At 32.2% G+C, this 12,914-nt stretch overlaps 1 protein-coding gene across 5 annotated transcripts in view; it reads left to right on the top strand.

Annotated features, from left to right (window-relative positions):
- The window catches only part of LOC129219338 (F-actin-monooxygenase MICAL3-like), a 178,598-nt gene that overhangs the window by 153,846 nt on the left and 11,838 nt on the right, over positions 1–12,914 (top strand). For all 5 annotated transcript variants that reach the window (XM_054853702.1, XM_054853701.1, XM_054853700.1 and 2 more), the window contains 2 exons: positions 4,553–4,709; positions 11,486–11,603. In XM_054853702.1, coding sequence (XP_054709677.1) covers positions 4,553–4,709; positions 11,486–11,603 — 275 coding nt within the window. The remainder of the gene's footprint in view (positions 1–4,552; positions 4,710–11,485; positions 11,604–12,914) is intronic.

Genomic DNA, 12,914 nt, shown 5'->3' with positions numbered 1-12,914 from the left:
TATTATTCCTACGTAAAAAAGTAGCAGTAAAGCAGGGTAGCCCATCATTCCATACATGAGAGCGTACCGCCTCATATGCTACGGAATCCCCCCCCCCAAGTCAAAAACCATTAAAATTACCTCCTCGCCCCCTAAATTTTCAGTGCCGCAGCCTGAGCCATGGATCATATTCCATCAAATTTTCATCAAAAGTCACATTTCTTTCTGCAGATATGCTGGTCATGTTACCTTAAGCTTTCGTTATATGAGATTACATCTATGAATAGTAGGAAAAAGTACACATGACACGCACAACATGTGGTTTGAAGGGGAGGAGAACTGGGAAAAAGAAAAAAGTTAAGCTCATTAGAGAAATTTGTGCTTTTGAAAATGAACAAAGAAATCAAAATAGCAATACCCCAGTAAACAAACCCAGTCAATCCTTTGAATTATGACGCGCTAAAAAGAGCTACCTTACAGAACCGAGCAAAAAAAAAAATGTTGATATTGATTCCATGTACTATTTTTTCGGATCTAAAGAATTGAAGTTTAATAATAATCATAATTTAATTCTTCTCACAGGGGGTGAACTGACCCTTTGACCCTCCCCTGAAAACCGCCCCTTGCCCCCCCCCCCTTTTCTGAATTCAGTGGAGAGAGGGGTGCTGAAAATGGAAAGAAATTGCCCCCCTCCCCCTTCCCAAACGGAATCTTGAATTCGCGCCTGCATTAAGGAGATACTGTAGACAGCCTTGTAATGTGAAAGAAATGTCAGAAGAAAAAAGTTGTCTTTGTTCCCCATTAAAAAACAGGTTTGAATGAAAAATTAAATGACTCTCAGGGCCGTCAATAGGTGAAAAAAAAGGAGGGGGGGGGATTTGGCGGCTTCGCAATTTATTTGAAACGTAAAATCTATGTATATAAAGGTGACTGTATTTCTTTCTTTGTTTCTTAGCACTCGATAGCCAGAAGACCCTATATAACACCTACAGCCCTGAAACTTGGTACAAAATTCGAACGTACCTCGTGGGTCTGCACCTCGAAGCACGAATTCTAAATTTCGAATTAGTTTTTCTAAAATTAAATTAGTTAAAATTTCACATATTTTGTCTAATTAGACGATACAAATCCCCCCGCCCTCTAACATTATATATCAATAAAAAGTTTTTTTTTTTTTTCTGAAGAAGATGTTTGTTCCATTTCTCTCAATTAATTAGAACAAGAGATATAAGCTATTCTTGTTGATGATCAATTTTGTTGTTCAAATGTCAATGTCAAAATTTGTTGTTCAATTTTCAAGACTAAACTTTGATTAGTTTCAAACTGACTTTTCTGTGATGACATCATCTTCGGCAGACGGATGTTCGGATAGGTAAATCGGGGATTCTTGATTTCTCTATTGCACATTTTAACCGAATTAAATATGCTACCTTTTCCTTTCTCTTACGACGATTTTCAAATGTCCCGCGGATTTTTTTTTTTTTTTTTCTTTTTCTCAATGGATGGCTTTTTATATTTTCTGTACTTTTTTTAAAAACATTTTGGGGAAAGTTGTCATTATTGTATACGGATGTTTTACTGTTTTAGGTTAAATTCTTTGTGCGTATGGTAATTGATTTTCTTTCTCGTCTTAATGTATTTGCAATTAATTTGAAACTCGCTTTGCGAATTTGGCGATGAACAATGGAGTTGCGAAACTACTGCTGTGACTTTTCATTACACAGTAGTTTAAATTTTTCTTCACTTTCCGTAGTTCAACTTTTCTTCTTATTGAAGCATATGAGTCGTTGAACGAAAAAGTCGTGGAAGTCAAGAAAACAATATTTTGAGCAATTTAAGGGCTTAGTAGAAACTTTAGCAGAAAACAGAACTGCTGTTTCGTTTTACGATTAGTGTCTGTCGGCAAATAGTTGAACCTAAACTAACACAACTTTTTCGCTTGAAGTAAAATGAGTTTAAAACTAATTTCTGATGGTGTAGATACAAATTGTAAAATAATTGATTTAGGCTACTTTGGTTCTCAACGACGCACATTTCGGCGGCCATGGCTTTCTATGATGTTCTGATTTTATTTTTCGTTTGGATATTTGAAACGTGCGTGCGACATTTCATACAAAATCTCGAATATTCCTTGACAATATTTTAAGACTGGATTTTCTTTTTAAACATTACAGAAAAAACACGTTTTATCGTTTTTTATTCTTTTTTTACTGTTGTTATTACTTTTAACTCTCAAAAATGCCTGTTTCTTTTTTCTTTCTTTTTTTTTTTCTGAGAGAGAGAGAGAGCATTGTAAAATAGTACAGTTCTTTTGTTTTTAACTCTTTTACAAATCATAGGAAAATACTTTTCAAAATCATAGCTCAATGCAGAGGAGCACCCCCTAAAAAGAGAAAAATTCCCCTTAAGCCCCTCCCCCCATAATCTCAGTGGCACAGTATGCGCCATACACCCCCCCCCCCCCCCCCCTTTCCCAGGCTGGGAACCATTGTTTGATGTGAGAATTATTTATGGTTTAAAAGAAACATTTAGGGACACTGGGCTTTTAAGTGAAAAAAATTACCAATATTTTAAAGTCAAACGTCTTTTAAAAAAATGACTAATATTATTAAAATACCTTAGTGTTTAAGTAGTAAAATGTTATTCGCCAAAATGTTCCGGACCAAGAAAAGATTACAAAATAGGGACAGGTGCCAAAAAATCTATACTGTCTCCGGAAATTCTGCGCGCATTAAGGCCCGACTGTGACTCATGAGGACGTAGGCATCATCTTTATTTTGGTGCCCCCACCCCCCTGCTTATACTGTATTTTGGGGTAGTAAATTATTTTGGTTCTTAGGTATTATTGCAACCGATGTCTTTTTGACAATATTTATTGCCGTGTATAACACATATCGTGCCCCGGCAAGGAAAGTGACACAACTCAAAAAAATAAATAAATAATAATAAAATAAATAAATAAATAAAACTGCACGGGAGGAAAACAAGGTTTAACGCGACAGAAGTTTTAAGCGATTTAGTTTCAAATATTGCAATGCTCGCAAAATATTCACAATGTCAATGTGATGTTCGCTGATTAGTTTTTGTTGTCTTAAAAAGTTTTCTTCCAATTTATGAAATTTTAATGAATTGTGTCATTATTGATCCTATCGTTTTTACACAGGTCTGGATGTGCGTGCCCGCAGACCCGGGGGGGGGGGGAGGCACATCGCTCAGGGGACACACGGCCCGGGAAACCAAATATTTTTTTAAAAAACGAAAAAAAGAAAATTGTACTCAAATTTTAAAAGTTGAAAAAATTTTTCAACATTATCATAAAAATCAGATTTAAAAGCCCCACTAACTGCTCAAAACCTAATAATAATTAATAAATAAAAATCTTTTAAACGAATGAACTCATGATCAAGGTAGAAATATCGAAGCAATATAAAAACAACAACAATCACTCGCTTAAAAATAATAGTTTTTTGTGTGTGGGGGGGGGGGAGGAGTCCAGTGGCCGGTTTGGGGCCCTGATGATTTTACGCACGGGGGGCCCAAAATTTATAGATTCAAACCTATTTTTACGCCACCACGCACCAGTTATGTAAGCTAACTTCGTGCGAGCTTTATGATAAGAAATAGCATTAAATATAGATTTTAAATCAGTAGCTAGTACGTTTTTCCAAACTTTTGAGTTGTGTCACTTTCCTGGCCGGGGTACGATATATTATAAGCAGTAGTGATATTTGTGATAAATAATAAAATAATACATTATATGAGATTGAATATGACGATAATATGTTATTGTCAAATTTTGTTTGATTGTAATAAGACATAAATGTAGAAAGATAACTTTTAAATGTACATATTGGTCCCGGAGTGCCTCTGGAATTTGGGGAAAAGATACAAATACTTAGATTTCCCAGATTTAGTTTTAACACCTTGCTGCAGTGCGATTTGAAATTACATTTTTTTTTCTTCTGGCCCTGGGCGTATGGTCACCTTCCGCTTAATTTTAATGGAACCACTGCTGGAGTATTTTGCGACCCCGCCCCTCCAAACCGAAACAGATGTCCTGGTTACGGCTCAGCACATTGTAAACCAATCTTCCCCCCTCTGCTCCAGAAAACTACATCCTGAACGCGAGACCTTGCCGAAAGCCCCACCGAAGTATTTATCTTCCGACATATTGGTGCAGTCCATGCTTTCGCGGGGGTGTTCGGGATGCTTTACAGGAGAGGGGGAAAATCGATGAGAAGAGAGAGGTCGTTGTCTCTGTGCGAGGTGGGAGCAGCATGGCGAGCGACGATGATGTTAGTTTGCCGGAAATGGTTGAGGACTCGGAAGATGAGCGGATTTCGGGTGGATCATCTTTAGACATTCAGTGGTATAAACAAATGCAAAGTTTCCCGACGAATCGTAAGAGTAGCGAACTTGATTGGCTGAGTGATGCGAAAGATGATGGTATGATGCGGTTCATATTCAACACATACCGATATGTATATAAATATATATATATATATATATATATATATATTTTGAATGAAAATATTTTTTATTGAGAATTTCAGATGTGAATTTCTTTCCTCAGCTGATTCGAAACCCGATCACGGCCTGGAGAATATTCCTGTGAATTTGAGTAGCATCAAGTCCAAATTTGAAACATATCGTGAAGAGCATCACCTCCCATCAACAACTGATGTCTGCACATTGCAAAGGTCTGCCAGTGTCATGGCAAGATTAGCAAAGTAGGATTTAAATTTTTTGTAAACTTTTACTCTTGATAATACTTTCTTTTAAGTGACAGTTTTTAACAAAAAACTGAGATTTTAAATTTTTTGATTAATGATTATGTCTAGGGGTAATATTTAGGAGAGTCAGGATGGTAATAAGCCCCCCCCCCCTCGTCTAGAGAAATTTATGTGTGTTAATTAACACAAACATGGTTTTATTGTTTTTTGATGTAATGTGTTCAGTTTGTACCCTTTGCCTGCCTCCCCCCCCACACACACACTGGAAAATTTTAAATGACAGACCTGTTTAAATGTTGTGCCAAGATCATACTTGTTGTACAAGAAAAGCTTGAAAATAACTAGTTGACTTGATGTTGTAATGTGGTAATAAAAAGGGAAAAGGGGGGCGCATGTGAACATGGTTTGCAGGTGTATGTAATTTTATCAGTTTTCTTCATATGAAAACATATTTTAAAACTAACTAATAAACTAGACTTAATTATTGTAAACCATTATATGATCATTCAAGTAAATTTATGATTTTTTTTTAAATAATTTTTTGAGTTAAATTAAGAAAAATTCATTTTTGAAAATTACTTCTAAGGTAAGGATGACGGCACACTAACACTACATGTAGGGGCACAATGTGAACACTTCCCAAATCCTCTTTGTAATTTTAATATTAATATAGTTTATTATTAGTGTTAAAAAAGGTGTGACCATTCATAATCATGATTTTGCTGCAGTTAGTTTGTAAATTTACTATTAACTATTATTACATTATTAATAGCTAATTATTTATTTACGTTGTTATATTTTATTTTTTAAATTCTTTGGTTACTAACGTTTGGCCAACACTTTATTGTTACTTAGTATTTAGGGGAAAAGGGGGCACACATGAACAATTTTTTTTCACTTCTTCATTTTTCCAAAAATATTATCAACGTTTCAGCACAAAAATGTTCTCATGGTTGAATCATGAAATAGTCTTTGTGTCATGCAAATTTTTGAGATTTTTTTGAAAAATATTTCTTTACTTTATGGAATTAAAAAAAAAATGTCTTCAATTGTTCACTTGTGCTCCACCGGGGGGGGGGGAGATGTAAACAGGTTTGGGGCACATATGAACATCGTTAGAAAATGCGGAACAAACATCATGACATCATATTTCAAAGAAAAAATTCTTTTAAAAGCATAGAAATATACCAATTTTATTGAAGGTTTTATAACCTGCATTATATTTTCCCCCAAATATACAACATAGCTTACTGTCAAATTCTACAGTCTTATAGCATCTTCTGTAAGCACTGAATAGACAAAAAAAAAAAAAAAAAAAAAAAAAATGATAAGAGTACATCAGTAGTACAGCCAGAAATACCTTCTGAAGGGGATTTTTTGATCAAGAATAGGGCCCTCGCTGTGCCTCTGGACTACATAGTTCAAATAATATTTTATTATGTAAAGATTATTCTGATTAGATATTGCTTTTAAGCTTCATTCAATGCATGATACTATATTTTAAAATAATTTAAAGCTTCAGTTTTTAATTAGATGAGAATATTTTTTGTCTTCTGATTTCCTGATGTATTATATAACACTTAATTATTAAAATATAATAAAAATAAATAAATAAATATTTGATAATGTAATGATAGTAATTAGCAATAAATTTACAAACTGATTATAGAAAAATAATAATTATGAGTATTTAAACATTTTTTTAAAATTATAATATTTTACACTAATATTTAATATTATGGAGGGGATATAAGAACTATTCACATGTGCCCCTTGATGTTGTATTCACAAATGCCCCACACCATAAAAATACCTTAGAACTAACTTGAAAAAAAGAATTCCTAATTTAGTAAAAAATTTTAAACACTGTCCTAAATTTACCTGAATGTTCATATAATGGTTCGCATAATTAGGTTTGGTTTAGTAGTTAGTTTAAAATATGTTTTCACCAAAAATGCACGATGATAATTTATTTATAACACCTGCTAAAACAAAGAAGTTGTCACCACAGGAACATAAAATGGCTTATTGCTCAAAAAGTTTGGTCAAGAGGTAGAACTAGTACTGCCGTTGCTCGAAAATGTTTAAAGATTTCTTGCTTGAATTTATCTTAGTAAAACGAGCCATTTTACCAGAAAAAAAAAGACAAAATATTTTCCTATAACCAAAACAAGTATAAAATAGTTTTTAAATTTATCATCATATTCTGTATGATGCTTAAAACACTATATAATAAGAATAAACTTAACCTAATAAAATAGTCTTTATATTATTTAGTGTTATGAGTGTTTTTCTTGTCAATCCAGTGATAAGAACATGCTACGAAACGTTAAAATTTGACATTGAGCAGAGTTATTAGCTCTGAAAAAATATTTTCTTATTGACAATTTCTGTACTATTTAATCTTACACAGTATAGGTTGAAAACCCTTCAATGTAATTGGTATATACGTTATTGGTATATACGGTTTCATCATAAGGAGTTTTTGTTGAAATACGGTGCTTATCCTGAATTTTACAAAATATCATACTAGGATTGGCACTATGGCTTTAAACCTACAGTTAGAGGGGGGTGTTGACCCTCCTTCCTCCCCCTACTTTTGTCTCACTGAGGATATTTTTATTATTGTTATTTTTGTTTTTTATTCTTGAGATCGTTAGGGAAAAAAATTAATCAGGCTAAATGATATTTTATTTTATGTTGGACATTTTTCATGTTTGTTTGCTTGCCTTAATTTTATTTATGACATCTATATAATATAGTAATGCTTTTGAATTTTAGTCATGTTTTGTATTATCTAAAAGTTGTCAATGCATGTATAAAATATATATTTTTAAGCTTTTTATGATAGGCAAGAATTAAAAAAAAAAGAAAAATGCTGGAGGAGGGCGGAGATGCCAATGTTTACATTGCTCTGTAAAAAATAATAAACAAATGTAGTAAAACCCAAATTCTGCTTCAACCTAAGGTTAAAGCAGAGTTCCCCACACACACATCTCAAATTTAAAAAAAAATCTCAACTTGGCCATCTGAAATTTTTTTGAAACTTATAGAAATCTTTCTCATTGACATCTAACATTAATACGCAATTTTTAATTAATATATCATTCGTAATTGATGAGTGATGAATTTTTAAAATTCGTATAAGAGCAGTTTTCTATTACTGAAACTTAATTTTTATGGGAGCTAGAGTTGTATATATGCTCATTTTCAAGAGACTTGCATGAACTTTAATTTGATGTGTAACCAGTGGCAGAACTAGGAAACAGTTTTAGGGGAGGCACATTGAAAAAAAAAAAAAAAAAAAAAAATAGAAAGAAAAAAATACTTAATCTGATGGGGAGTAGGGGGTCCACCTGTGGAAATTTTTTGCAACTTTTGACTTTAAAAATGCAATTTTAGAGTCTTTGGTGATGTTAGGGGAAAGAAAGGTACAGTGGGGCTTGACGGAAATTTGTCAAACTTGACACCTTAAAAACATGATTATAGGCCATATTTATTGATGTTAGGGTAAGGAACTAACCCCGCTCTATTTTTCTAAAAAACACATAGATATCAATTCCTTCTCCTCCCTCCAATTTATCCAAACTATAGTTCCAAAAACACAATTGTGGGCAAACTTTGAAGATTTTACAGGAAGGGTATTCTGGATGGAATTTTTTTTTTAAATTAAAGTCCTAAAAACTTAAGCAATATGTTATGATATTAGAAGGAGAGGTTCAGAGACTACTCCACTTAAATGTTTCGTAAGTAGTTTAAAAAACCCAATTTTTGATGATTAAAAGGAAGGCAGTTCCAGAAATTTTTCAGATAGGTTATCATTTGTCATTTCAGCAGAATATTTTCTGAAATTGAAGTCTTAAAAAAACGATAGTAAAAACAGATTTGATAACATAAGGATTCAGCAATTTTTCGAAAATTGAAGCTACAAGAACGCAATTTTAAGCGATGTTGTTAGGTATTCGGGGGCTTTGGTAAATTTTGCAAAATTGAAGATCTGAAAACGACATTTGAGATGCTCCATAATGATTTTGGTTGTGGGGGATGGAGCTTCGGAGGAGCAGTATTTTGAAGATTTTTTATTTTCAGACGACTAGAAAAAAGGAAAGAACAGAGGGTAGGGGGGGATCCCAAAAAGCTGTAACTGTTGAAAATTATTAACTAAAACATTTATTTTTCAAAGAATTGACTCCCCCCCCCCCTCTTAAGTTTTTTTCCTTATTAAAATCACCTTGTTTTCCTAAGACACATTCTTTTTTCTCTTCAATAATGAAGAATATTTTTAAACAACATTCAACTCAGAATTCCGGGGGAGAGGGGGGGGGGGCATACCTTGTGGTTGTGCCACTATATGTAACTTAAATACTTTTTTTGGAAAAGCTTTTTCCCACTAAGTTTTAAAATTTAAAAATTCAGCCATTGAGGATTTATCATAGTGAAGTTTGATTGTAGTTGAAGATATGATTGTTTTTAAAAGAATTACTTGAACATGTAATATATCTATGTTTTTTTTTTCTTTTCTATTGTAATTTCATTTAAATATTTTAAGTATATCCATTTTCACAGCATAAGAGAGTAACAAGCACACATCTGAAAAGTAATGGAAAAATAAAAATCTATTGAAAGTGACCTAATCTAAAAATTAAAATTATGCAGAGATATTGTTTGAAGTATTCTAGGTTTCTTTTTTTTTTTTTTTATGCTTACAAAATTATTTTTAAAAAAAAATCAAAGTTTGGTTTTCAAGCGAGGGAAGTTTGCTATTACTTGAGTCTCTATGTTAGTGCAGAGACCCAGGATAACAACCATTGTTGTCCCTTTATTCCGACTGGCCGTGGCTTCAGCAATATTTATTGAACTGTGTATGAAAACAAAGAATAATCATTAGCTTTAAGTACTTAAAATCTATAAAACTTTATTGGAATGAAAGTTTTTTTTTTTTTTTTTTTTTGATGAATTGGGCTTTTCGACTCAAAATATGTACAAACTAGGGATGTGTCGTTCATGAACAAACGGGTCAAAAAGAACAAATCCTTAAAATGAATGGATCCATTCGTTCACCCAAAAAATGAATGCCCGTTCTTCTGAACGGTAAGCAGTTTGAAACGTTGCATTGATGCACTTGTGATAAAATCGCATTTTATTTTTTTGAAATTATATTCATTTTTTAATTTTTAACTTATTAATCAATCTCAAATTTCCTTTTTCTCTGTGTACAATATATTCAGTTTGAACCTTTTTACTTTCTGCTTTATTCATCTTTTTTCTTTCACCGTTCATTTCTTCATTTGCAATTTTCTCATATATTTATTAGTAATGTTTTGTATAACTTGTTTGGTCCTTCTCACACTTTGTCGCAGAACTTTTCTGGTGATCCTTTTTGTCTTCTATAACATCCCTCCTATTAACTACCATCTATATTGATTTGACTTTATTTTTAACTTACTTGGCGACTTCCAAGTCGCTTAATTTTACGTTCCATTTCCATTATCCAGAGGTTTTTGAATAAGGATTATTACTGCCTAATTTTCCCCCCATTTAAAAACGTGTTGTGTGTGTGTGTGTGTGTGTTTTTTTTTTTTTTCCTGTTCTCATTGGTACTGTGAAATAATTTTGAAGCTCCCTAATATTTAGGTGAGTCTTTTTTTTTTTTAATTAAATTATCCGGTACTCCAGCTGAGCTACCAATTTATTTGTTGTTACTTTTTTCGTTATACCTATTGGTAATACTATATGTACGTATACAGTAGTGTAACTGGAAAAAAATATTTGAAGGACCTCACCTCTTTCTTTTGGGTAGATGTCAAGGTTGATATGTTTGTTTTGGTTTTGGGATCAAAAAAGGTCAGTTTCGATAACTTATGCCAGTTTTTGTGTAACAAGCAGACGTTTTATGATTATATTACTTTGTTAAGTTTATGTTATTTAAGATACATAGTTTAAGAAGCATTTCATTATTCTCGTGTTTGATATTGCAGCCTGTTTATTTATTTATTTATTTATTTATCTTTCTTTTTTTGTAGTTCTCTCTGTTATTTATTTCGTGATTTATATTTTTTTTAAAAATGTAACCGAAAGTACAGATTTTTTTTTTTCTTATTTTCACATGTGACCATACTACGCTTATTTAGAATTAGTGCACTATTTCACGCAAGTTCAATTTTGCAATTTTTTTACCTTAACAAGCAGATATTTTTTATATAGTAAAATTTAATAACTTAATTTTGTGATGTGCTGAAATGGAACCTGCATTTTTTGGAATGGAAAACACATCTTACCATTCGGCAACTGAGAAATATCTTACAAAATGAACTTTAATTGCTTTATACATCTAAACCTGAATAAAGTTTTTTAATTGATTTTTCATAGTTGTATTTTCCTACTTTTAGATGGTTTTAGTTATTTTTCCATCAAAGAATATTGCTGATCTAATGAAACACTTCGAATGTACATGAGTTTGTCGTGCAGAGAGATCACTTATAACTTTTCAAAGGAGCGAAGTCGTTCAAATGAACAAGTTAAATTAACAGATCATTAAAAAAAAACATTGCCCACCTCTAGTACAAACCAGATTAAGGCATCTGGCACAGATTTGTATTCTTTATTGAACTTAGTTTAAAAAATAATTTTATTATAATCCGATTGCAACAATAATTAACATTGTTGCAATTTACTTAATGAAGGTGTGTCTATATCGGTAACTTCAATGAAATTTTCTTAATTGTTATAAAATGTTTCTTTGATTGAAATACAAATGGGATTACTTTTTTAAGGTATCAGTCTGCTGTATCTGGAGGAGAAAATGAAAATGGAGAAGTATCAGAATCTGAAGATGAAGAAGAGTGTAGTGAGGATCCAACAGTGATTAAACATAGTAAACATAAGGAAAAGGTTAGTTATGTGACCTATTTGCTTTGCTATTAGTTAGATTGCAAAATTAATATATCTTTCTGCAAAATTAGTACATCTTTTGTTCAAGCAAGTTTAAGAGTTGAGTTTTCTTTGTTTGTTGCATCAGTTTTTCTCGAATGTCTTCTGTTTAGTACAAGCAAGCAAAAACTTAAGAACTTTCAAGAATACCTCCACCATATATTTCTAAACTAGTTTTTATCCACATTATGTGATTTATTATGTTAGTGCATCTCAGTCATCAATAGTGTATTTTCCTTGCATTTTTAAGTTTTAAAGTGTTTCTTTCTTAAGCAAGTAATGTATTAGTGCTTTTCATCACATCCAAGGTTTATTAGTACATACTCAATCCTTAGCTTTTTCCTGTCATATAGGTGTATTTTTGTAACTAATTAAATTGTTTATACCTTTTTAAGCTAATGAGCCCATAATTATTTAATTAAAGGTAAATATATTAACTATGGGCACCTATGACTGTAATTAGTCTTTTGGCCAAACTTTCTCGAAATAATTATTTAGAACTGATAATGATACTGCAGTTCAATTAAATAGATAGAATTTTTTTGGAATAAAGACATCAAACTTTTAAAAGGATGAAACTAATATTGGCAAACAATAAGTGAAATCTAACCATTGACTAGCTCTATTTATTTTATTTATTTGTTGTTTGCTCCGATGAACCTTTCAAATGAGATTGGTCATATATCCATATTTTATTTAAAGTTGCTTGAATAGGTAAGTCCAGATCAAGACCGGATTGCCCTATAGGCTAAACAAGCTATAGCTTAAAGCCCTCACTTTCGTGCAGACCCCCCAAAAAATGAAAAGTTCTTGAAAAAGTAAATTTCATCTTCAAGTGCATGAAAAGCTTGAAAATTTGAAAAAGTGTGTCTACTAACCTTGCATTATAAAATTTCTAACAAATGGAAGAAAGTTGGGGGGAGGGGGTGCCAAAATCTGTCAAATTCTGCTTCTTGCTATATACTATATCAGAAATATGAAAATCATGTTCAGGGGTCTGGCCAGAGGATATTTGGGTCCGTTAACGGACCCTTCACAAAAATCCGATCAACCAAAACGGACCTTTCACAAAATCCTGATCAAACAAAACGGACCTTTCACAAAATCCCGATCAAACAAAACGGACCCTTCACAAAATTCTGATAAACAAGATCGGATCTGTCACAAATTGTTTATTGAAAGAGCAAATTTGAAAGCAAAATAATGCATATTTCTGTGTATAAACCGATCATTTTTGGAACCTTTTTTTAAGTCAAATTAGAGGGATCAGCT

Source organism: Uloborus diversus, chromosome 3, assembly GCF_026930045.1.
Source record: "Uloborus diversus isolate 005 chromosome 3, Udiv.v.3.1, whole genome shotgun sequence".
NCBI classification, from domain to species: domain Eukaryota; kingdom Metazoa; phylum Arthropoda; class Arachnida; order Araneae; family Uloboridae; genus Uloborus; species Uloborus diversus.
Note: the sequence above shows the minus strand (reverse complement) of the source record. Positions and strands in the feature narration are given on the sequence as shown.